The sequence below is a fragment of the Equus caballus genome, chromosome 6 (genome assembly GCF_041296265.1).
Source record: "Equus caballus isolate H_3958 breed thoroughbred chromosome 6, TB-T2T, whole genome shotgun sequence".
NCBI lineage: Eukaryota > Metazoa > Chordata > Mammalia > Perissodactyla > Equidae > Equus > Equus caballus.
This window is the reverse complement of record NC_091689.1, coordinates 93,178,228-93,205,380: the sequence shown is the minus strand read 5'-3', so window position 1 is coordinate 93,205,380 and position 27,153 is coordinate 93,178,228. Positions and strand designations below refer to the sequence as shown.

The following is a 27,153-nucleotide window of genomic DNA, read 5'->3' as shown; positions in this document are numbered from 1 at the left end:
TGTCACAGTGAACTTCTAGTTCTAGAAATCTTCCTCCCTTCTAGCCCTCCACACTTCTCCATAGATTGTAACCACCCCTACCTCCTAACCCTTCCAACCCCTGGACTTGAGGAAATAATCTCTCTCAAACCTTGGAACAGATCATCTCTAAGAATCCCAACCACATTCCACTCCTCAGGGAGGTTTGCATTTTCAGTTCACACTGCCTTGCTGGCCTGGAAAATCTCAAGCTAAAAATCCAATGGAGTCCCAACCTGGTTGTGCCCCAGGTGGAAATAAATGAAAACCCTCTCTGAAGGAACCTACCTTCAACTGAGCCTAAAGGAATTCCACCAAGTTCCAAGAAATAAGTAAAGAAACTACAAAACACACTGGAAAATAAGACTCAATGAGCAGGAGCCAATAAAAATCCAGGAAGACTTCAGATATTAGAATTATCAGACATATAATCCAAAACAATGGAAAGGATTAATATTATGAGTAAGAGCAGAAGACTATAAAAAACGACCAAGCAGCACACACGAAAGTGAAGTAAACAGAACTTGTAGAAAAAAAATTAAACATAAAAATTCAACGGATGGGTTTAAAGCCGATTAGTCACAGCTGGAGGGAGAATAAAAGGATCATGCATACAGCAAAAGAGGTACTAAGAGAAAAGTGACAGCTTTATATGTTCATATTGAAAAAGTGTTGAAAAGGGATGTTAAGCATTAAACTTAAGAAGTTAGAAAAAGAAAAAAGGATCTCTACAGAGAAAAGCATAAAAGTTTATTGGGAGACATTGAGTAACTAGAAATATGTTTGTGAATTGGAAGACTGAATATTATAAAATATCAATCCTCTCCACATTAATACAGGTAGAATCAGAGCAACTGCATTCGAAACCCCAACAGGTTTTCAGGGTTTTTTCCGTTTGTTTTAAGAACTTAATAACTGAGTCTAAAATTTAAGTGAAATTGCAAAGGGCCAGGAACTGTTAAGAGGAACAAAGTCAGGAGTCTTAATTTGCCAAATATTAAGATTTATTAAAAGGTAACAAAATTAAGATGGTGATGTAGGAACAGACAAGGAGACCAATGGAAGAGAACAGAGCCCAGAAACAGACACATGAGTAGACACACTCGATTTATAACACAGGTGTGGAGCAGCGGAGAAAGCACAATCAAGGCTAGGACAGTTGGGGCAATGGTGTATCCATACGGAGAAAAAAGGAACGGACCCCTACCTCACACCATATCTCCAAATAAATTCCTGCTAGAATAAAGACCTATGTGTGAAAAACAAAACCTTAAAGGACTTAAAAGAGAACAAGGGAGAATCATCTTCATTCCCTGAGGGCACTGAGGATTTCTTAAAGGAGACACAAAGTAAAATAATCATGAAGGAAAAGATTACTAAATTCAATTACTTAAAAATTAAGATCCTTGGGGGCTGGCCCCATGGCTGAGTGGTTAAGTTCACGCGCTCTGCTTCAGCGGCCCAGGGTTTCACCGGTTCAGATCCTGGGGGCGGACATGGCACCACTCATCAGGCCATGTTGAGGCGGCATCCCACATGCCACAACTAGAAGGACCCACAACTAAAAAACTATACAACTATGTACCGGGGGGCTTTGGGGAGAAAAAGGAAAAATAAAATCTTAAAAAAAAAAAATTAAGATCCTCTGTTTAGCAAAAGACACAATAAGCACATGAAAGAGAAGCTACAGAGCAGGAAAAGATGTTTACAAAATGTCTACCCAATAAAAGACCTGATCCACACCCACAAAGAATTCTCGTAAATAAGAAAAACACCAAAGTCAAACCAAACCAAACTAAACCAAACAAAAAAAGTCCAGAGAATCTAGTAGTAAAATGGGCAGAAGACCTGTTAGGAATTTCACAAAATAAGAAACCTAAATATATAAAAATGAGTATATCTGTATTAACCTGTATCAAATATCTGTAATACCTGTATTACAAATGAGTACAGCTGTATCAATGTTTTTTATTTTCTGTATTCTGACATCTGGGGTCTTGATGACCCCAGAGGGACTGCCCCTCCTGGGGTTAGCCAAGTCCTAGAGATGGCAAACAACTTGCCTGCTTTTCAAATACAAACCAGTCAATGCAGGGCCCGCACCTGGCTGCCTCCTCTATCAGGCTCTCACACTATGGGCCACTATCCATCTGCCCTGATCACGGGGCCAGGTGCCAGATAACTAGAGATGGCCCCTGTGCCCCTGAGCCTGCTGAAAGAAGTCAAACTAGCCCATCCTAGACCTGCTTACCCAGCCTCTCCCAGTCCTCCCTGCAGAACCCACAATACGGGCTCCTGCCGAGTTGCCCCCTCTCCCTCTGCTCCTGACCGACCCTGGTGCTTCCCAGGGTGGCCCCCCCCCAGGTGTGGCATGTCCCTTCCTCTTCGGAATCGTGACTAACAAAGTATCTTCTCGATGGCAATCATATCCTGATCTGTCGGCCTTACTTTACCCCAAATTTTCTATTAATACACTATATTTTAAAAGACTATCTTCATCAGTCATCAGAGAAATGTAAATTAAAATCACAATGAGATACCATTACACGTGGACTATATTAGTGGAGATTATGATATTTGGTTAAAAGAAGTGTGGATGAACACACACAACTCGAGGCTGATACACTGCTGATGGGAGTGTCTATCAGTACAACCATTTTCAAAAACTGCTAGTTTTGAGTAAAGCTGAAGACATGCTACCTCTCAGGTGTGTATATCTTAGAGAAACTCCTGGACATTTGCAGTAGATACATGTTCAAAATATTCATAGCAGCACTGTTTTTAATGGCAAAAAACAGAAAATGCCTCACATATTCATCAATAATGAAACAGACGAGACAAAAATGAAACAACAAGCCATTTAAAAAATACAAATACATAGCGGTTACCCCTGAGGGGGCAAGGAAGGCGATGGGATCAGGGAATTGCAAAGGTAACTGTTTTTTTCTTGAAGTTGGTGGTGAATTGGATGTTCATTGTAACTTTATGCTTCATAATTTATACATCTCTCATAAATATTCTTTTGTATTACTGAATTTTTAACACAAGCAATTCTAAAATAAAGGCTATAAAGACTGGTTTTACAACAGCATGGGCATAAGGGCATACCGTCCTCACTGGTGTGGGGCTCTGTCCCAGCGTCCTGGTCCACCTCCTCCAACGTACCGTGCTCACTGTATGGGCTGTCGCTGTGGAGTGGAAACAGAAATGCATATGAAGCCAAAGTGGAAAGAATTTAAAACATGGACAATTGCTACTGTAAGAAAAAATAGGAGATTTTGGAACGGCAAAGGAGTACTGGATAGACTTTCAATGGATCACTGGAGCCTCCGAGGCTAATCGGTCCCGTGTATGTGCCTTCCTCTTTGACTAGGCTATTGTACAGCTCTGTAAAGAGAAGTTAACTTGTAGAAAACCGATAGCATCACAAATAATTCTTATCCATACAAATGAAAATGTGTTGAATTCTAGTGGAATATGCCCTATGGTACCCCAGGTTTTACAAATTCATTTCAACATTCCTTATTGCATGTAAATTGATTGTTCTTTGACTTCTGCTTTGAATTTGTTCTAGTATCTTTCCTTTCTTTTCTCTTCTTAAAAGATAGGGTCTCTTTGTTTGTTTGTTTTTGGTGAGGAAGATTGGCCCTGAGATAACATCTGTTACCACTCTTCCTCTTTTTTGTTCCTCCCCAAAGCCCCAGTACATACTTGTATATCCCTGTTGTAAGCCAGTCTAGTTCTTCTTTGTCAGATGCTGCCACAGCATGGCTTAATGAGCAGTCTGTAGGTCTGTGCCCAGGATCTGAAGCAGCAAACCCCAGGCTGCTGAAGTGGAGCATGTGAACTTTACCACCACACAACTGGGCTGGCTCCTCCGTCTTTTCTTGACACATGTTCATTTTATAATTGTATGAGAGTTACAATTTTATCCTTTTTAAAAACCTATCCTTTAACACTACTACCACCTCTCCTCAAATGTACACTGATAATGGAATTAGGGTCACAAATACCAACCTGATATTACCGTAAAAGCCCATTTCTATTTGGTGTTGGGGGGACAAGGAAACTGCTGTCATATTGACTTTCTGTTTAAAATGAGCAATACCCATCGAGAGCACTGTGTATAGGAGGAGGACATAATCAAGCACATGTAATTGGTTGCAAGACTTTTTTTTATGGGGCTTTCACCCTGTTTGTAAAAAGCAGTGACCAAAGAAAGTCCTAGAATACAGTGCATCAAATAATACTGATCAGACATCCACACACTTGCTGTCTGATAACACGAAACAGCAGAGCTTGCTGATATAGCCTTGAAGATCTGGAAATACTAAACATGCTTTGACACGCACCGACCTTGAAACAAATACGACCATGGAAATAAAATCCCGTATCTCAACAGGGCTGAGTTTTACTCATCTTTCCAGAGCCACACTCACTTAACACATTGCGCATAGTAAGTGCTCAAGTAAATATTTTTGAATTGCATTTCATGTGTAAAATTGCTGGATGTACTACAGAACTGGAATGTACCAGGTTTTCTTGTTAACTTAGAAAGCAGAAATTCTGGAAATAGTCTAGTTTCCGTATTTTTATGGCATATCATCATACTGTGGTTTAAGACCGTACTGTGGTTTAAGTAAAACATAAGTATACTTTTAGTTGTTGAAGATATTTCAGCTACTTATTCCACTTCTACTTAATCCCCAGTAAGGAAACGGGAAAGTGTTCTGAGGAGAGTCCAGAACAAAGGACTTAGACAAGTTTATTTCCAGCTGCTCCTGGATGGGAGCTGCACAGGGCAGTTTCCGAGGTCGGTTGCAAAGGTAGCTGCTGAGTGGGGAGACTCAGGTGGGCTTTGGAATCAGACAGACCTGGGCTGCTTCCAGTTACGGCGGTCATTGGACAGGCCCCTCAACCTCTTGACTTACGTGCTAGAGTGGTCACGAGGAATACAGAGATCATACGCACTGAGTAGCTGGTACTCGTAGGGGCTCAAGGAGTCGAAGCTACTTCTATTTATCTGATTTCTCAGAAGCTGGAACTCATATATCAAATAGTGAACAGGAACATTTTAGGGTTCCCTACCTTTGGGATAAATCAATTGACTACACTGCCTCCATTTTTGTAGTTCATTGGGAGGTAACTATACCGCCATATTAAAAAATTTTTATCCCAATAATATATTAATATAATAAATTTGCTCAAAATGACCTTTACTGCTATAATTGGTTAGAACAATATTTACTGGTAAGAACAAACATGAAAAAACGTAAGAATGAAAACACATTTGTTTGACAGGGGACCTTTAAAATGAAAATTTTGAAATACTTTATATAGAATCAAAACTATCTGTTTCAGAATGAAAATGAAATTTACCAATTCAATCAGTTATCTTTTCTTAATGTAACAGTAAAAACTAATACAGCTCTATGTAACATCAAAACCTTTACTCTCTACAAAAGTCATGATAGGGTGGATATATCTAAAAAGAAGCAATCTTGGAGAAAAGGGAGGGATGAATATGAGTTTCCAGAATAAGAAGCCAGTGCTGTGAAGGGTCTTAGTGTTCTAACTTACCTCAAGTGTTCCTGCTGCGTCTTCCTTTTTCTTTTTTATTTGGAAGCAGTGGTGCCTTATGGTCAATTCTTTTTCCTAATGAAGCTGATTATCTATATTTCCGTAATTTTTCCAGAGGGAGAAGAAATAAAACTTTTGGACTTACCAGTAGTCATCTCCAGCCATACATTTCTCATAAACAGGGCCATCCAGCTCTTTAGCATCTGGGAAAATAGTCTCATGGTGGATGATAATGGTTTTGACAATTTCATTCACGTGAGCCTGGCAGGACACTTGATCCTGTATTTCAGGGACGGGCATCAATGTTGGGCCAAAGCAAATGGCCAGATTATAAGGGTCCATCATGTTCTCATCACTGTACTGTGAAAGACTATGAAAGGAAGCAAGAAAGGAGTTATAAAAGATCAAGGGGAGAAAAGAAAATCAATACTTAATAAGCCAGCTCATATTCTGAAAATAGGGATCTAAACGTTTATTTGGTTTTTATTATTAGAATAAAATGATATTCCACCCTACTTTAAGTTGGCTCAGCAAACTCTAAAGAAAGTAAAGTGACTCAGAACCTTTCAACTAGGTAGAAACTGAAAGGGGAATGTAAGTCCTACTTACTTAGTTAAGTGGCATTTTTCAAGGCCACAAGGGAGATTAAGAGAATCTCTACTACAATGGAGACCAGGATCCAGTAAATGAGCTGCATTTGGAAACATTATGGTCAGGCTCTAAATGCTGCTCAAGTAAACTGGGAAGGGCAGTAGTGATCTCTATAAGGCCTTACGGATGTTTTTAAAATTCTCCTCCCACTATTCAAAATCATCTCAGATCCAGTTTTCTCCTCTAAATCATGAGGAAAGCCTAGAGGAAAACAAAACACCTTTCTTTGTAACCATTGAAAGAAAGCACATGATTCCAGGCTTTATAACTTGTTTTGGGTAAGACTACCAACACCAGGTGACAACCAGGATCACAAAAGACATTACAAGTGCAAGAGAAGGGAAAAAGATCCTTGATTCTCTCATTCCATTTAAAGCTGGCAAACATTTGGGGGAGGTTTCCGTAATCTAGTGCTAATTTCTAAATTCAATCCAATGGATATTTGTGAGCTATTTTCCACAGGTGACTCAAAATAAGCCAGCTCTTGATTGCTATGCCTCTAGCACACAGGCAAGGTGCTGTTCCAGGGGGAATCTAGAGACGTTATCTTCCAGGGTCTAAAATGTCAATCTTGAAAGGAAATGTAAAATCCAGGTGAGCAGATGACAAATGGAAGGAGAAAAAAAGAGACTCAACTACCTATGTGACATGGTGACAGACACAAAGAAACTGAGATACCATGTGACATGATACTTTACCCTTTTTTAGAAATAAGATAGTCTAGGAAGTAGAAAACACAAAAGCATAATTTCCACAGCTGACATATGTCTTTCCCTTCTGCCACTTCTCAAACATACAATCTTAACAAAACGTTCACAGTAACAGCCAACGATCACGTTACAGATCATCTTGAAAATGGATGCAGGAAGGAGAAGGGAGATTCAGAATAGGAACGGTCTAATTTTCAAAGGACACATTAAGCTCAATGGGGAGAGTCACCGTTAATCTTTCTGGGTCTTTAATTTAGTGCCGGCTTGAAGAGCAAAAACATGATACAAAAATCTTATTTCCACATTTCGATTTTACAATTAAAAAAGAACAGGCTATTTGTCACCTGGGTGACTAAGCTTAAGGGTAAAAAATTTACAGCATCTATTTAACCTGAACATAGTTTATACCCATCCCTCTAGACACTACTTATGTCCAGTGGTGACTTCTGTAGGAATCGGTTACTGTCATTTTTGGATGTTTTATTGGATGTTCCATTCCATATGATTCCCTGCCAGCACTTCCCTATCGTAAGATACTTGGTTTGGGGGGTCAATCTGAGCGGGTATGATTTCAGGAATAGTCAGCAGCATTGTACTAAGTCCCCATGGCTTTTGAGAACCAAAAACCTCCAGTGAGATAGAGAAGAGAAAATATCCTCATTTTAGGAAGGGAGAATGCGAGAAGAAGGCATTTCCTCAAGCTTACCTCCCCCCAACCCCTGGCCCGGATTTCCTTATTTCTAATTCCTTAACTGAAATGTTGAAAAGCAAGAGAACTCTTAGAGAGGACTTGGGGAGGATGCTCTTAGAATGCAGCCCATGCATCAGGAAGTAACACAACTGAAAATCAAGTTGCCTAAATTAAAAGACTAAAGTTTGAAAATAATGCAGTGATTTTTACTGTGTAGCGGTGATTTCTGCTACATTGTTTTAGAAATATCTGAAAACTTAGAAACATCTTCTTCTTGACAAAGTCTTATACTGAATTTACAGGAATTCTTTTTCAGATTTGTGTGTAAGTCTCATCTGCAATTCCTGTCTTTCCCCAGCTACAACATCAAAACTCACAGAAATTTTCTGGAGTGAGCAGGTGAAGTGGTTTACATTATTTTGACAAAAACATTTATGACATTAGCCTGGGACTGAAGTTGGAAAAACACATTTCCCCGAAAAGTGTTCTTTTTAGTAATATTTGTATATTTTTGCATTTATGGGCACAGTTTCTGCGTCTTTCATCGATGTTTTGATAACCTTGATCTGCTGAGGAAGAAAGTACCTTCAGCATATATTCAATAATCTTCTCTTCGACCTGCTGATAGATGGAACCCAATGTACATTTTACAGAATCCAAGAACCAAGACAGAACTCAGAGTGGTGCAAATGCAATTAAGATGGGTACTTTGGCAGAGCGTTAGGGTACTTACTGATTGAGGAAGGCAAAGAGGTACCTCATCACTATAAGGACCGACCTGGGCAAGGTCAGGAGGAGTTTGCGGATGTGAAGCGCCCTCTCATAGAGATTATCTGTTCCTACAGACAGAAGAAGACATGGTCAGCATCCTTTCACTTGCCACATTTAAAGCAGAACATTGTAGTACCAAAGTTTCTATCTGCACATAAGCAACAGCTTGCCCTTGAGTGAGATGCAATTGTATCCAATATAGCAAATAAGTGATCAGCTTGGGTATTCCACCATTTCTGAAGGCATCTCCTCTGACTCATCACTGGTTTCTGATTTCCACGGTCTTGGTGTTAAGCAACTTAGTCTTCTAGATTTAAAAGTTATTGGAAGCAACCTAGGTGCCCATCAAGGGATGAATGGATAAAGAAGATGTGGTTCATATACACAATGGAAGACTACTCAGCCATAAGAAATGATGAAATCTGGCCATTTGTGACAACATGGATGGACCTTGAGGGTATTATACAAAGTGAAATAAGTCAGAGGGAGAAAGTCAAATACCATATGATCTCACTCATAAGTAGAAGATAAAAACAACGACAAACACTTAGCAACAGAGATTGGATTGGTGGTTACCATAGGGGAAGGGGGGGAGGGCAAAAGGGGTGATGAGGCTCACACGTGAGGGGATGGACTATAATTAGTTTTTGGGTGGTGAACATGATATAATCTATACAGAATTTGAAATATATTACGATGTACATCTGAAAGTTATATACTGTTATAATCCAATGTTACTGCAATAAAATAAAAAAAATAAAAGTAATTTTTCACTTGCTGCTATTTCTAATTTTACATCTGATATGATTTCAACTCCTTTTTGCTGCGTGATAACTAAAGTAGCTTTTGGGGACATTCTCTCTCCTCCACCCCATTATTCATTAATCCATCATATATTTGTCTACTAATTATTATGATTCAAGCAATGAGCCAGGTGTTCAATCTCTCCTTCCTTAAAACTATCATAGTATTTTATTTGTATGACTTTTTACCTTGTATCATATTACTTCATCAATTTTTCAAACAAACATTTTAGGTGAGCCTACTAGGTTTGAAGCACTGAGTTAGGCATTGGGAATACATTAGTGATATGATTCCTGGTCTCACAGAATTTACACCCTGGTGTTGACAGTTATTTATTTCCTTATCCTGTCTTCCCTGTGGGATGGTGAACTCTCTGAAGGAGGGGTACCTCGGACTTCCTAGTATTATTTTATCTCTTTACAAGGAGTACAAATTGTCCAAAGCTTTTCAATACTAAAGGGCCTGTGAACAGCAGCAAAAAGGTTACTGCTAATAATCTATCTGCATAATGGTCCATATTTTAAAACAAATTTCCACATTTGTTATCTAATTTAATGCAGATAACAAACTTGGGCATAGGCAGGGCATGTGCTGCCATCCCCATTTAATGGATTAGGAAAATGGGAATTGGGTAAGTGGCTCACCCAAGGTCAGCTGGCTAGAGGGGTGGAGCCTGGACTAGAACCTGTTTTCTGTTTCATAAATCTAGTTGTCTTTCTTGGATTTCGAAGCATCTTTACAAAGTACAACTTTGAAGACATCCACTAAGCATACATTTGAGAAAAATATTTCAAAGAATATTTCAAAAATATTTTTGAAGCTTGCTATAATCTCATATTACTACACTTGTTCTTAATTGCTCTTGAGATATTCATATATCCTACTCGAAAATCTCAAGCCTTAGTTTCTGACACGATAGCCAATTGATTCTTCTCCCACTTTTCAGGTTTTCTGACCTTCTCCCACCCAAAAACGTGGTTATCCTTCAAGGATCTCCATTGGTTCTCTGCATTGGTAAACTCGTCCCATCTCAAGGTTAAGACCATCACTTCTGTGAAGATGGAATCTTTGCTTCATTTTTCTCCCTTGTGTGGGACATAGATATCTCACTGCTTATTTCCTAATTGGTCTTTATGATTTCTAACTTGGACGATCATAACACTCTCCTAACTCAGTTTGCCATTCCAAGTCCACTTAGACCAGTGGTTCTCAACACTGACGTGGAACCACTTGGGGAGATTTTTAAAAGGCTGATGCCTGAGATTCTTTCATGCAGACGAGGTTGAGAATCACTGCCTTAATCATGCCACGCTCACGTCTCTGGAATCGCGAGCTGACCCCAGCTGCTTTCCACTTATTAGCAAACCACCAGGTTACCTAAGCATTTTATTTCTTTTCTTTGCATGGCTGAAAAGGTGATAAAAATGTATTAGGAATATTCTCACTTAACCACTAATGAGTTTGCAAAAGAAATAATTTATCAAGATTTCTGGGAAAAATCACTTCCATTCCCGTCTTTGAGTATGCCACACAGAGCTGGAATTACAGCTAGTCACCTTTTAGGAAATGGAATTTCAGAAACTCAAACCAGAATGCAAGTAAAATATTATCATCCGATTAATATTTCTGTAACACTTTTAATTTTTTATCATAAACCTATAATTAATATTGTGATTTTAGTAATATTGAAATAGACATTTATATTTTGCCTTTTAATTTGTAAAATATTTCAACATGGAAAACAATATAGCACTTTGAACAAGGCAGGGCAGGGCCACATTTATTGAGTCTAAGCACTTTGTTCAATATACTTTCCAGACATTAATCTTGATTTTTTTTCTGAAAAGAGGGAGTAAGAGGCTCTAAAAATGTTATTAAACAGGTGCATAAATTTACTCAGGCCACTAGAACTCAATTACTAAGTTATCAACATTTCCACCTAATTCAGTCCCAGTGTCCCCGTAGGATGAAAACACGTCCCAGAGTAATGTGTTTGTCTTCCGCGACGGCTTCACGGGAGAACCCACATTGTACAGAGAGGGAAGACGAAACACCTACAGATGAAGTAATGCACAAGTCATTGACAATTTAATGGGGGAATTTTACATCTATAAATGCTATATATTTAGGCATAGTTGGATTATTGTTTCACATTTGAAGTTAACTGGTTAAAAGCTTATTACCTGAAATAACTAATTTTTTAAAAAAGCATGACCAGTGTTGCTACTTTATGTTAAAGATAAAAAGATGATTTAGCATACCTGTATCTAGAAAGTCTATCTCAACAAACAAAGAAAATCTCTCAAAGGTGAAATTATACATATTATGACCCATTCTTACATTCTTAAAGAATAAATATTGAGATTTACTAGCATTTATTCCCTTGGTCATTAAAAAATTGTGTGCATAAATGATTTCACATTTATGCCTCAAACCAGCCACAAAGTTTAATATATTTATGTCAGTAATAAACTGTAAAGTGAATCGGCCTATTTATGGTTCCCTGATTTGCAATACCCTCTCCTAGTTTCCAGCCACATATAGAGCCATACTTATATAAGGTTAAGGTCACTATCAGGGAGAGGGTTTTAGCAGCTTGAAGCTAGTTGTGTGGCCCTAGAGTTAAAGAAAAAAAGGAAAGGAAAGAATGCAAAAAGAACCACTCTAATGTATTATTGATCTTTAATGTTTGTCAAATCCCATAGGAGGCAAGTCATTTTCAGGCTAGAAGAGGACACAGGCATTACTTCCAAGAGGCTTAACCCTAATTCAAGATACTCTTGTTTCTATCTCTCAGTTTGAAACTTAGTTTCCCTACCTCTTAAAGGCAGTTTCAAAATTTTATTTAAAAAGAATTAGGGGAACAGATATTTACATACTAATTTCATAGGAGCATTACTCATTATAGCCAAGAGGTGGAAATAACCCAAATGTTCATTGATGGACGAATGGATAAAAAAAATGTGGTATATAAACACAATGAAATATTATTCAGCCTTAAAAAAGGAATGGAATTCTGATACATGCTACCACACAGGTGAACCTTGAAGATATTATGCTAAGTGAAATAAGCCAGACACAAAAAGACAAATATTATATGATCTCACTTATCTAAGATATCTAGAACAGTCAAATTGATGGAGACAGAAAGTAGAATGGCGGTTGTCAGGGGCTGGTGGGGGAGAGGAATGGGTAGCTATTGCTTAATGGATACAGAGTTCCAGTTTGGGAAGATGAAAAAGATCTGCAGATGGATGGTGGGGACAGATACACAACAATGCGAATATATTTAATGCCCCTGAAGTGTACACTTAAAAATGGTTAAAATGGTAAATTTTATGTTAAGTATATTTTACCACAACATAAAAAAAAGAAGAATGAAGGAGATGTGTTTTTTTTGTTGTTGTTTGTTTGTTTGTTTTTGAGGAAGATTAGCCCTGAGCTAACATCTGCCGCCGATCCTCCTCTTTTTGCTGAAGACTGGCCCTGAGCTAACATCCATGCCCATCTTCCTCTACTTTATATGTGGGATGCCTGCCACAGCATGGCTTGCCAAGTGGTGTCAAGTCTGCACCCGGGATCTGAACCGGCGAACCCTGGGCCGGCTGCTGAAGCAGAACGTGTGAACTTAAACGCTGCGCCACTGGGCCGGCCCCAAGGGAGACGTGTTTTGAGATGCAAATAAAAGATTTCAGGAGAGAAAAGCAATGGGAATATGAAAAAGTGACACCAAAAAGACTAGATAAAATTCTGTGAGGCAGGCATACATTCTCTGCAACAACGGGAAACAGAACTCCAAGCCCAAGAGAACTGCTGGCATTCCTGAAGTACCCAGCATCTTTGTCCATCCTGAAGGCCTCCGACCAGCATGGCTGTGCCCGGGACTCAGAGATCACCTGGCTGCTTGCTCAACAGGCTCACAGCATGCATCCTACTGGCAAATGACTCATTCCTTCTCCTAAGTCCACTTAGCGGGTCAAAATTTATGGTTGCTATGGACACTCTGATTAACGTGCATCCCCAGCTGGCTCTGACTGTGGCAAATCATGGTCTTTCACAATTTTATGCTGCAAGAAAAGATGGATCTCTTCTTCCCCTCAGAAAAGTTGTCAGTGAGGAGAATCAGTATTTCATCTGGATGTCTCTGAAGCTGGGCTTTGTTGCCACAATTCAGGACCTCGTGTAATTAGGTAAAAGTGGCATTCATCCAATCTTGGTCACATGCTCAAGCTCCCTAGGCTAATTTATGTTCTTTTCCTAGCACTGCAAGGTTCCCATGTCAGCATCCCAGCTTCACAGCATGGGGGTTTGACAGCACCATGTAAATGCGTGTGAAAAATTCACTCCAATGCACAAGTTGCTTCAGAAAACGGCAGAAAGTTCAAATGGCAATTACTCTGAAAATACCAGTTCTTCTGTGGCACTATTTGCAAAAGTATTTGTTTGTCAGAGAACAAATAATAAATCACAAGATGTAAATCTATTCTCAAGGATGAAGACAGGGATGGAAATTAATGGCCACATTTAGGAACGGTTTATCTAAGAGCAGGCATGCCAGACTTCCTGAGCTCTCCAGCCCAGCGAGCAAGTATTCAAGGTGAACTGACCAGTCCCAGGGCATTTTTAGGGTCATTGTCAGATCCCAACAGTGTCAAGGTATCAGTCAATTGTACATGTGTAAGAGTGTATGTGTGCAAATGACAGGCAAAGAGGAAAAGAGAGAGATGTTCTGGCATTATGTGGGTGGATCCTAGCCTAGTCTCAAGATGAGTTACCAGCTGCTCTTCCAAGAGAGAAATGAAATGCTTGCAAAACTCTCTAATTAACCATTAATAGACTGACTTCTGTGAATTAAACCTCTGTGTCCTTTCCTAGTTAAATAGCAACACTGTAGAAATAAATACATAAATAATGTTTCTCTTTCTGCTGAATTATCATATTAAGGTTAGTAAAGAAACAGAGTCTCAGCCTACGAAGCTTTACTTCTTCAATTCAGATACTAATCCGATTAAATATTTTTAAGGATAAAAGGAATCCCTAAGAAAGTTATTATAAGGCATCAAACAGAAATTTAGAGCTCAGAGAGAAAACTATCATATATACAATAAAGCTGAAAGAATTTTTAGCAACAAAAGCATACATTGGAGCACCAGAAAAAGAATTCAAAAGCTTTTTTTCATGAAACAATTAGAAATGGGCAAACAGATTTATGTACTAAGAGGCTCAACAAAGTATTTTGTATAATTACAAATTCACTACAAACCACCTACATTTCTAAAACTAGGGGATTTATTAAATAAAGCCATTATATGGCCATTAAAATCTGTATTTTGAAAAATATTTACTGACATGGAAAATCATTAATAACATCAGTAAATTTAAAAAGTGGCTTATAAAGAGGAAATATGGTCTGATACAACTTTTTTTTTTTTTTTTAAAGATTTTTTATTCTTTTCCTTTTTCTCCCCAAAGCCCCCTGGTACACAGCCGCACATTCTTCGTTGTGGGTGCCTCCAGCTGCGGCACGCGGGACGCTGCCTCAGCGTGGCTCGATGAGCAGTGCCATGTCCGCGCCCAGGACCCAAACCAACGAAACACTGGGCCGCCTGCAGCAGAGCACGCAAACTCAACCACTCGGCCACGGGGCCAGCCCCTACAACTTTTAATGACAGATTTATTAAGATATAATTCATATATAGCTCATATTTAAAGTGTAAAATTCAATGGTCTTTAGTGCATTCACAGTTGATCAACCATTATGCCAATCAATGCAGAACATTTTCATCACCTCAAAAAGCAATCTCACATTGAGTAGCAGTCACTTGGTACAGTACAATTTTTATTAAAAGTATGTGGTTGTGGTACGTCCATACAAAGGAATATTATTTGGCAGTAAAGCGCTGATATGTGGTACAACATGGATGAATCTTGAAAACATGATGCTAAGTGAACGAAGCCAGTCACAAAGAACCACATACTGTATAACTGTATTTTTATAAAATGGCCAGAATAGGTAAATTATTACAGAGATAGAAAGTAGATTAATGGTTGCCCAGTCCTGGGGGATGAGTGGTGGTTATAAGTGTTAATTGATATTTCTTCTCAGAGTCATGAAAATGTTCTGAAATTGACTGTGGTGACAGTTGCATAATCCTGTGAATTTACTAAAAACGACTGAATTGTACACCTTAATAGATGAATTGTATGGTATGAGAATTAGGTCTTAATAAGCTGCTTTTAAAAGTACATAGGTATACGTATAGAAAACATTAGGAAAAATACTAAAAGGGTTAACTTTATCTCTGTATAGAGGAATTATAGATGATTCTAGTTTATTTTATAATTTGTCTACAGTGACCATATGTTAATTGCACAATAAACAATTATTTTTAAAAAGTTACTGATTGGCTATTTGATGATTTTAAGCAATCACTGGTTTTTTTTTTTGAGGAAGACTGGCTATGAGCTAACATCCATGCCCATCTTCCTCTACTTTATATGTGGGATTCCTACCACAGCATGGCTTGATGAGCAGAGTGTAGGTCCGCGCCAGGGATCCGAACTGGTGAACCCCGGGCCACTGAAGTGGAGTGTGCAAACTTAACCGCTATGCCACTGGGCCGTACCCTACTGTTTTTTTTTAAGGTATGATAATGGTATTGTGGCCATGTTGTACAAAAAAAGAGAAAAGAATCTTCATCCCTAGAGACACCTACATACAGATGAAGCGATGATCTCAGAGGTATGATGGGAGGGGAAAAAGTGGGACAATTTTGTCCAAGAAATGAAAATTGTTAAAGCTAGGTGATTATACTGATGTTCAGTCTATTTTTCTGTAACCTTTTGTAGATGTTTGAAATTCTTATAATAAAAAAGTAAAAAATAAGGTCGGTTATGAACAGAATAGACAGTGCAGTTCCACTTTGGCTTTAAAAAAGTTGCATGCGCACATGAATACAAAAAGAGCAGACGGGAACGCATCCAAGTGTGTACACGCCCTTGATTCTCTTTGGGTTGTGGCACTAAGTGTGATGGTATTTTCCTCTATGTGCTTTTGTGTATTTTTAAAGTGTTCTGCAATGACTACGTGTTGGTTTTGTGATAGGTAGAAAAAAATCCCCCCACCCCCCGCAAAAGTTTCCATTAACCAAGCAGTTCCACTCAATACTAACACAACGCAAAACGTGTAAGCCTGTCCTGGGGCTCACGGCCCTGAGGCAGCTGGGAAAGACCATGAATTGCCTGGGCAGCTCTCCTAGGGCAGTCCCTTGGACTTCTGCCCGAGGGCATCTCAGAACCCTGGCACATGGACATTCTAGAAGCTGCCCAGACTGTGTGGGCTTAATCTGGAGCATTCACAAAACCATTCATAAAGTGGATGGTCTGAAAAAAACAAAAACAACTCTGGGGTGAGAAACTGAGATCCGACCAAGTTTGCCACTTCAAATTTAGATGGCATTTGTGTTCACCAGGTCTTCATCCGGACAAGTAATTTTTAAAAAGAAATTGGCAGTGAACTGGAAAATGAACAGTGCACATTAAAAAAAAGAGAGAATTCTGAGACCAATTCCCTTTACTACATAGATTTGTAAGCTTCCAAAGAACGTGGCATTTAGGGGCATAAAAATGGCACAATAATAACTCACCATAAAAAAAAAACTTTCCCCAAACAATCCAAAAGTAGGCAAGCAAAAAGTAGGAGGTGCTCCAGAGACTTATGTAAACTCTTAGAAAAGCTGAAAAGGGAAGATTTTTAAATAAAAAATATCTATCACGTGAAATTACTCAACAGGGAAAATCAAATCCAGCTTTGGCGATGCTAGAAGATGACATGGATAAACACAATCCATCTCCAGGAGACTCTCCCTCTCCCTCCCAATTTCTAAAACTTTGTGCTTCTATCACATACTAACTTAGATTGCATTTATTTGTAAGTATCTTATCTCCGCTACTAGATTTTAAGCTTCCTGAATGCAAAAATCAAGTCCTTGAATCCCCACAAGTTTGTAATATCAATGAGAAGAAATAATGATGAATGACATATTACATATAATGACATATCTATCATTCTCAAAGAATTATTGAAAATCCAAGAAAAACACAGCTACGTCACGGTGACACTGGCAAGAGAAAATGCCTGCCTAGAGATAAATCAGCAATAGCCAGGAATGCCCTCTTTTTAAGAGATTAGATGTTAGGCGTAAAGGGGTTTAGATAGTGTCATTATGTGTTCTTGAAAAACATTCTATTCTGCAAAACTGTGCACTAAAAATAACTGGACTTACAGGGAATAGTGCTCAATACCTATGAAACTTTGCAACTAGAGCAGTAACAAAAACATTAACAAGGGGCTGTCTCTGGAGCCGAGTGGTTAAGTTCACACGTTCCGCTTTGGCAGCCCAGGGTTTCACGGGTTTGGATCCTGGGTGCAGACCTACCACCGCTCATCAGGCCATGCTGAGGTGGTGTCCCAAAGAGCAGAGCCAGAAGGACCTACAACTAGAATATACAACTATGTACTGGGGGGCTTTGGGGAGAAGGAAAAAAAAAATTTGGCAACAGATGTTATCTCAGGTGCCGATCTTTAAAAAAAAACAAAAACCAACAAACCATTAACAATACTACTTAAACTCCTAACACAGTTAAACCTCTCCTGCTGTGTGTACCCAACATCCTCAGCAGCCTGAAAGCCTGGGCTCCTGCTGCTTTGAGATGTAGGTCGTGGAGGGTATTCATTTCCAATAGAGACTATTTTCATAAAAACTAACCCAAGGATTATTAATCCATCGTTTTTCACTAATCCAGCGTTTTAATACAGAGGGAATGTCTCTGCAGTTTCTTCACTGGCACTAGTGGCATTTCATGAAAGGTACTGTTTATGTGAAAGAAAGATATTTCTGCAGATTTTCCACTTATATTATGCTAAGCCTGATTCTTAATGGTGAGAAATCCAGTCTTTGATTGTTACAAAATACTAATGTGCTGGGAAAAATCATGCTGGAACCAACACAACTTCTGGGTTATATTAACATCATTTCTGAATGCATGTGAGGTAATTATGTCAAAGAAATACGTTTAGCAGAACAAACAGACTGGTAAGTGGCTAACCCAGGTACCGGCATACGTGACCTGAGTTTATAGAAGGAGTACTTGCAATAGTGGAAATGATGACAGCTAGCAACAGTTATTGAGGCTTACTAGGTAGCAGGCACGATGCTAAACACTTTATATGGATTATCTTATTTATGCTTCACTCTGACTCTATGAAGTAGATAAAGAAACAGATATTGAATAAGATTAAGTATTAATTTCTGCCCAAGCTTACCAAGCTGTTAAGTGGTGAAGCCGGGACTTGAACCTAGATCTTTCGGACTCTATGGCTTCAGCTTTTCATAACCACAATGAAATAATATTTCTACCCAATGAAAGTGTGATTTTCCAATAGTAACTGCAATGTAGCTCCACGCTCTTTATCCAACTGGTTCATGTAGAGAGAAACGTTGACATGATGGATGCACCTAGAAGACCACTGAGCATTGGAGAGTGCTCGTTATTTTTCCAGATTTAAGTGTTCTGGCTAGGATGTGAGGGAAATCTTTGGACATGACTAGGGGAGAATTCCAGAAGGGTGACACCTCTTTTTCAGTTCTTTCCAGCTGGGTCAGAGGCCGGCTGTGAGGATTCAGGCTATGCAAGGGCCTTGGAATGGACACAAGGCGCACATCTACATTCTGCACAAGACATCAGACTGCACGGGGTTGGCGTGGAGGGAATTATGACCCGGGGAATCATACCCAACGGGAGCCAGGACTTCTGGCATGGATGCCAACAAAAGAGTTCTGGAGGAATTCTGACTCTTTAGTTCATTTAAGTTCTATTTAGCAACTATGAATTATGCACTCACTATGTGCCTGGAATTAGCTATGCCAAGTGTTGAGGCTACAAAACGGACTAATCCATCCAGACCTCACAGGCCTGTGGAGCGAACTGCAGGCATTTCAGTGAACATACTCTTTGTCAGGCGCTCTTCTTGGCTCTTTACATGAATTAACTCATTTAATTCCCGTAACCCTAAGATATATGGTCTAATATTCTTCCTATTTTACAGGTGATGAAACTGAGGTGCAGAGAGGTTAGGAAACTTGCCTAAGGCCACACAGCTGGTGAGCAATTCGGACCCAGGCTGTTTTTGAGTGCAGAGCCTACATTCTTAACCTCTTCCCTGAATCTCTCTCTAGTGGAGGGAGACAGAGGAGTTAAAGAGTTGTCATGTGAGGCGATAAGAAAAATCATAGACATATGTACACAGGGGAACACGCGTAGAGGAGAGAGTGACAAATTCTGCTTCGCGTGGTGGGGCGATGGTGCTCTGGGAGGAGGGCCAGTCCAGCGAAGCCTTCATCGCAGACGTTGACAGCTATCAGGGACAGCAGATGGAGCAGCACGGACAAAGACACGGGGGCGGGAAATGGCCCGGCACGCTTGCAGTTTGCTGTTGTTGACACAGAAAGTAAACAGGGCAGCGGTGGCAGGAGATGAGTGCACAGTGGTAGAAAGAGGCCAGACAGAGAAGAATTCAATTCTATGAACTGGCCGTACCATGGAGTTTGTTTTTAGGTGGGAAATACTGAAACAGGTTTTAAATGGGGGCTGGGGGGGGGGGGTGATATAACCCGATTTGCTCTTTCCAGTCTCGCTGCAGTGTGAAAGATGGAATGATGTGGGGGGTGGGGTGGGCAGAGAGGGCAAACCTAGAAGGAAGGGCTCCACTGAGGCCACTGTAACCACAGCCCCAGTGAGAAGCCAAGGCACGGCCACGGAAACGGGGAAGGAGGGTTGAGCAGAGGGATTCTCCGGAGGTCAGCAGGACTTGATCAGGTCGGGGCTGGGGAGGCAGGGGGCATGTTTCTTCATTAGAGTAAAGCCTGATCCTCTGAAAGCCCTCGCTGTGGGACTCAGGTCAGCTCGGGACCCTTGCCAGCGAACTTGGAGGGGCACTGCATTTTTAGACATGTGGAACTCGACTGTGCTTAATACCTAATTCCCCGTATCATTATTGTCACCTTCCTTCCTGTGTTGTCAGAAGCTCCCCCTGGAGAAAACAGCAATGCTCGACTCTGCTGATGATTATCAGTTTCATAACATGTCACCCACGGCCGCAGAGCAACCGTGCGTCTTAGCTTGGGAGGCCCACTGATGGGTAATTTGCCCTGGTGCTCCTGTACGGTAATAATGATCATTTATCTCATTTTACCTTATTTCTTGAAGTAACATTCAAAGATGGATAAATCAGCCCATTCCTAAGACTGCTGGAGAAAACCAAGAACCAAAGGCCACCAGGAAGATACACTTCCGTGCTTGCAACTCCCTCCTCTCCCTTACCCGGCCGGCACCTGCTTTCTGCTTTACTCCAGCCACCAAGTGGGCAGCTCTGGAGCTCTGTGGAGCCTGAGGATGCTCAGGCGCAGAGCCCACTCAGCTAAGGGCGAGGCCACAGCTGGGAGGATGACTCATGCTGCAGCCAGAAAGAAAACAAATGGTTGCAGAAATTTGGTGGCAATGGGGTAACGGTGGGGTGAGGAGATGTGGAGAGGCCACTGCTTTTTCCAGGAAATTGGTTAGTGAAACACTTCTGGTGGGAAAGGACTAAAAAAAAAAAAAGGTCCACTTACTGATACAAGAAATCAGATCATTAAATCTTTCCTTAGGAAAGAGGGGGTTTTCCAGCCCACGGAAATAGAGCTTCAGAACGCCAGCAACTGAGTTAATATCATGGTTATTCTGGTCGTCAGCCAAAGGATTTTCACCTGAAAAAAAAATTCGTTATAAGCATAGTGCTTCTCTTTTTCTCCTCTGAACAAAAATACGTTTCTATACTCACACACACACATTTCTATATATACACATATCTTTTAATTACACTTTATGTACAATTATATGGTACTAAAATGAAAATAATTGGTTTAGATATCCCACCCCATGATTAAAGTAAAAATAGTTGGCTAAAATAAAGCTTTTTTTATCGTATGCTAGCAAATAATCCCTTACAAGTTACCCAAATCTTAAAATAAAATATTGTGGGATTTATAATTTTACCTAACTTTCTTTTTTAAAGCTAAAATCTGTAATCTTAGTTTGACATGAATTCAAATACGACATTGTGTGTTTCTTATCCTACTGGGGAAAAAACCCACAATATAAGTCTGTCTGACTATGCTATATGGATCAGCAAAATTTATCAGAAATATTATAGGATTTACCTAACTGTGAATATCTATAATTAAGGAAATAAGTGTTTCCCAAAACGGCAGGGTTCTGTTCACAGCACATTTGAAAGCTGCTTTCAGCAACGGGAAATTTTGAAATCAGACAGAGAAATTTGAAAATGTACCCTTAGGAATTTGTATAAAAAGTGGAAATTTTAAAAATATATCATAAAACGAAATTATATCCTTTATGGTAAGCAGTTTTAAAATACTAGGTAACTGGCCTGGCTACACCACCTCCCTAAGAATTAAATTGAGATAAAATCCTTAAGAAGTGCAACGTAATATGCAGCCTTAAGTCAAACTCCATTTCTTATTGACAGGTCTGCTTTTTCTTTCTCTTCTAAAGTTCATAAAAATTGTACATTGCATTTTAACTTATTTTTTTTTTGCCTGTTGGGGCAGTTTAGTTTCATGGACCTGTGGTTCCTTTTTCTCTGCTCCTAGGGCAGGAAATCATTGAACATGAATTGACCAAAATGTTTTTTTTTGGCCCACTGTGAGAAAGCCTCACCCAAAAAGATCACTAACACATAACAAATACCAGGGGAATTTCCAGGGAAAATAATAAAGCCTTTGCCTGTGGTGGCTGGCACAGGAACCTGACGTTTTACTACACTTTCAACTCATCCTGAATATGGTCAGAGTCTTGGAATACTTTGCTGCTGCGGGGGGAGGCTGCGCTGCTCTCCACTTCGTATCAGTCAGAGAATCGGGAACAGGAAAAACCACCTGGCTCCATTTACCTCTTCAACTCAGGTTTCAAACTTTCAAGGGCTCTGTGCCAAGTCTGGGCCAGGGGAAACGGGATGGAGGGAGAGCGAAGGAGGCCTTGTCTCCACGCCGTGATGGCCCTCCCTCCGCTCTCTCGGCTTGACTTCCAAGCACAGGAGGAATGGGCAGATGTATCCAGAAGCAGACACAACACAAAGCATTACAAGTGGAGAGCATTAATAACTCGAGCCGTCACTACAGAGCTGGGCCTTCTCATGGATTATACCTATCTCACAGCGATCCTGGAATTTTGCAGATGAGGACCGAGGCCAAAAGAAGAGACGAGTAACTTGACCCGAATCACACGATTAGTAAATGAAAGAGTCTCAGTTGATTCCAGGTCTGCCTGCACTGAAGTGTATGGGTTTGCGAATCATAATGTGCTAATTAACAGTTTAGGAGGACTCATCTGACAGCCAATTGTGAACAAGAGTAAGACACTGACTAAGGCCACAGGGAAGGAGCCTGGGGATGGACAGAAGAGGAAGGAAAGAGGGAGTGGACACGAAGCTGGGAGGCGTTGCCTCAAACACCTGCTGTCTAGGCCCAGGGCTGTTCCTGCCACTCTTCTAGAACCATGCGATGCACCACCTTTGACGCATGTGCTGAAGATTATAAATGCCAATCCTAAACCAGGACACAGAGCTCATACGCTTTTCTATACTTGATAAGGTGTTGGCTTTATGATTTTGGCTTCAATTCTCAGCTATTCTAAATAGCTTAATTCTGAATTCTTAATTCAACATTCAAAATGAAGTAAATACAAAGAGAAGAAAGGTTTTGAAGATACACAGAATGAGTATGCCACTTCACTCCACTGAAAATGATGACTTTTTAACATGGTTTGCTTATAGGGATGGACACGCACTTACCTCTCTCAAATGAATTTTTAATGTCATTGACTTCCACCTGGGAACCAGACACTCTGAAAATCCCCTGATGCTGAAGACCTAAAGAGGATAGAGGAAAAGAGGATGAAACGTCCCATTGCATCCTCCAGTTCCCCTTCTCCCAATAATTAAATGTTAAATGGGAAGACACATTTACTGAAATACTCTTAGTGATTGTTTTTTAAAAGGAGATTTCCGTAGTTTATGGCTTACCATAGAGATTGATGAACCGAATACAGCTTTCCACAATGAGGGGGATAATCTGGCCTGAGTCCTGGGTAAAGAGATGGAAACCAGTTAACCGCAAAGGAGATCACACGTAATCATCACACATAATAATAAAGCTCGCAGTTTAACCCTAATTAAAGAATGATTTTTACTCTTTTGGATAATGACTTCCAAATACACTTCCTTTAAAATACACCACAAGGGCCAAAAATAAAATTATATTTAACCAAAGGTATATTTCAGTTCTGGAGCAAACCAAATTAAACACATTTAAGGCAATCCTGTTTCAACTCACTCTGCTGTGCTTAGATGTCAAAGCGAATTCACCTCTTTTACTTATATTTAGGCTCACATACCAACATGAATACATGAATCACTCATTTTTTTAAAGGTTACTTTTACAAGTAATTAATCCAATGGATCCAAAAAGAACTCTGCGTATTCGAACCGTGTCATCTTAGGACTGACCGGCTGTACTAATCACTAAACACAACCTTCCAGCCACTGCAGGATCCTCTGTGACCTCTCTGATCTAGATGACCACGGTTCTAAACAGGCTGACACCTTTCCAGATGCATGATATGAGAACTGCTTTACAGACGCCTTTAATGTGTCATGTATGCATTTAGTTTGCATCAGAACTTACTCATCCTTATAGATTTCTCATTGTTATTTTTTCATGTTTTAAGGGTTAAGAAAAAAAACTGTACAAATGCATATCCCATAAGATCCCTTCTCTTAAGAAGGAACGTGTTTCGGCCTTCTTTCCCCACATCTTGTAGTATAGTCAGTGCACTCTGCTGAACAAATGTGAATTCTGGAAATGTTTTAAAACACGTGTAGGATGACAAATGAGACGAAGGAGCTGCTGAGGTCACAGTTAAATATGCATCAACGCCATGCACTCCACGTAGTTAAAGACGGTTACTGACTATGGAGTTATTTTTCATGGGCTTTTAAGACTCTGCTCTTTCAGGAATTAGATCTTCAAAGGAAACATGAAGGTTCAAAATGATTAGCTGACAGCGGGTCCTAATTCACGAGGAACTTTATTTTGAAACACAAGAATTTGGTTGTCTTAACATATTGGAACAGTTCAGAATCCACTAACTTTCAATTAAGCGACTGGGGAAGGACCAGGAATAATGCAGCTCAGCAATTTAAACTCTCCACTACTCCTAGAACGGGCAAGCTACTTCTGGACGAATAGTTTTATTTTAGGTTTTACAACAATCTAATCAGTGTATATACCAGTTAATGGTTCAATTACTTCTGGAGGTTGTACTAAGTTTCTCTAATTAGTGAATTTGTTTTAGGAGCATAAGCTTTATTAATTTCTTAAAGAAAATCCTTGAGAATAAAAACTCTTTTCAGTGTGGACTAGCTGGCTTAAGAATAGCAAGGTCATTACATCAAAATTCTTTAAGATACAAGTGTGGTTTCGGGGAAGCAGGCTTTATTCATGTAACACTGTAATCTACAAGAGCAACAAATATTCAAATGTAAGTGATAAAAGGAGATATTAGCTCACATCTCTGCTGAACTTAGTATTAAGACAAAAAGAAAAACAAAGAACAAAAGGTCATTAAAAGGAAAATGTTTGCGCTAAGAGAGTTCTAAATAAAAACGTCCTAGCCTTTCACACTATTTAAAAAATATTTTCGTCTCCACATTACTCAGGTAATTGCCAATCTTTTAGGTAATATTGGTATTTCATTCAGATAGAATGAATTTTAGAGTCAAAAAGTAATGCGTGTGTGTGTGTTTTAATTTAATTTCACGGATGCCAGATGCTTTGGTAGGAAACATTTTACAAGTGACACAATGGGCTGTGCCCCACCTACCATTGACACAAACCCCTTTGCGTCTTGCTTTCTCCATGGGAAAAAGGAAAAATGGTTTTGTTCTTGCTGCCTTACAGTGATATTGTGGGGACCTCAACTGACCAGGTGCTTTTCACAATGTAGAGAGATCTTCTGTATCTGCTATTTTACATCTATTACCAAAGATTCTTTAATATGCCATCTGGGAAGCTGGAGAGCCCACAAAAGTGAATTTTCCGTGATGACTGGTTCACTCCTCTTTGGTACCTAAATTTGGTTTCCTTTAACGGTTCTTAATGAACAATCTTTAAAAAATATAATACGTGCTTTCCTATCATCTTAAGCAGTTATTCTCGTACTGTGTTATGAAATACCACGGAATCATACATTGCTTCTTTGAGTTTTCTCTATTCTTTCTCTGCCAGGCCATCGGCTGCACAGCACAGTGCTTTCATTTTATCGTTCCCTTCTGTCCATCTAATGTGCCCCTGCTTAGAAGCCCTGGGCTGGAAACTAGATAATCAGATTTGACAATAATTTTATATTAAATTAGACCCAATAAGGCTCTTCTGGGTTTAGGCTTACGGCAGTGGATTCGTAATTGCTATTTAGGTTGTTCAGTGGCTTTTCACTTAATTCCAGGGTTAGGGCTCATTATAAGGCTTCCAGAGGTTTTTAATCTCTCTCTCTATGTATGTGTCTATCTGTCAATCTATCCATACGTATGCCACACGCACACACATTTTTTAAGCATTAGTGCACATATTCAGTAAAAGATCTGTCTCTTAAGAAAGACGCCTGTAACATATTATCATAGGAGGTTATGAATGATGTGGTCTCCTACATAAATCTAGTCTTTAGAAACACTGCAGCTCATGCCATAAAATGTTAGCTGGGACAGTTCTTCTCTTTTCTGTATAATTTACATGAAAGTCCATAATCCAGAATTAAATGTGCATTTGTTATTTAATATCGACTTTGCTTAATAAAAGCCATTGACCCAAATTTGGTATGTTTGCCAAATACATAATGTAAAAACTAAGAGTTTCTCCAGTTTTACTAGAGAAGACTGTTCCTCTTAAAATCAGTGTCTGAGTTCTATAATTCCCTTCTGAGTAAAACTTATTTATAAACTTGTCTAATTTCCAACTGCAAACATTTTTCTTCTAAAGACCTTAAAAAAATCTAAAGCCAAGCATGATTATGATTTGAAAATGACACCAAGAGCGAAAGAGGCTGTGCCCTCACGTCCCTCTAGCACTATACCTGATGTCTCGCGTGCGAGTTCCTTCGTCCTCGGCTAGAAGCATTATCAGAAATACAGGATGAAAAAGAAGACAGAGTAAACACAGCAGAGATTCCAGATACAGACCACAGGGTCTTACAATTTACCCAATATAATGAATTCCGCAAGTCAGGGGAAATCAAAACTCTTGCTGTGCTCCAAGAGCTACCCTAATTATAGACTTTAAAAATGTATTTTGTGCCATCTCATTTGCACGAGTAAAAACAAAACATTTTATCACATAGCTCTTTTCCTTTTTGCACAAATTATGGCTTTTTTTTTTTTTTTAAGAAAGAAAGAGGGCTTTCTCTTTTGCCAGCATAATAATACCCACATTGATTTCCTCTTCTGATGGCACTCAAACCAAATATTCTTTCCTCTCTGACTTCAGGAAATATTATATTGATTTTCTGGGAAAGCGAAGAGCCCCAGGACAGACTTGGACATAATGACCCGCCTCCTTTGACGAGAGGCTGAGACCATTATAGTAAGAAGCGTGGAGATCAGCCACCCAGATGGCTGGTGCCAGTACCTTGACGAATGTTTCCAAATCCCCATTAAACAACTTAGCATTATACTGGGAGCGGGGTCTGGACTTCCTGTGTTTCTGGGGCTTAGGGGGAACATTTGGAGGCCTAAGGGAAGGGAATATAATTACTGAG

At 39.6% G+C, this 27,153-nt stretch overlaps 1 protein-coding gene across 6 annotated transcripts in view; it reads right to left on the bottom strand.

Moving 5' to 3' along the window:
- SRGAP1 (SLIT-ROBO Rho GTPase activating protein 1) overlaps positions 1-27,153 on the bottom strand; it is a 265,246-nt gene that overhangs the window by 15,787 nt on the left and 222,306 nt on the right. For 5 of the 6 annotated variants that reach the window (XM_001491676.6, XM_070271841.1, XM_070271842.1 and 2 more), the window contains 7 exons: positions 27,024-27,126; positions 23,369-23,429; positions 23,138-23,215; positions 20,898-21,032; positions 8,384-8,489; positions 5,744-5,968; positions 3,127-3,206 (listed from right to left, as the gene is read on the bottom strand). In XM_001491676.6, coding sequence (XP_001491726.2) covers positions 3,127-3,206; positions 5,744-5,968; positions 8,384-8,489; positions 20,898-21,032; positions 23,138-23,215; positions 23,369-23,429; positions 27,024-27,126 — 788 coding nt within the window. Of the gene's footprint in view, positions 1-3,126; positions 3,207-5,743; positions 5,969-8,383; positions 8,490-20,897; positions 21,033-23,137; positions 23,216-23,368; positions 23,430-26,472; positions 26,507-27,023; positions 27,127-27,153 lie in introns of all 6 variants that reach the window. The other variant, XM_005611367.4, reaches the window with a different exon arrangement.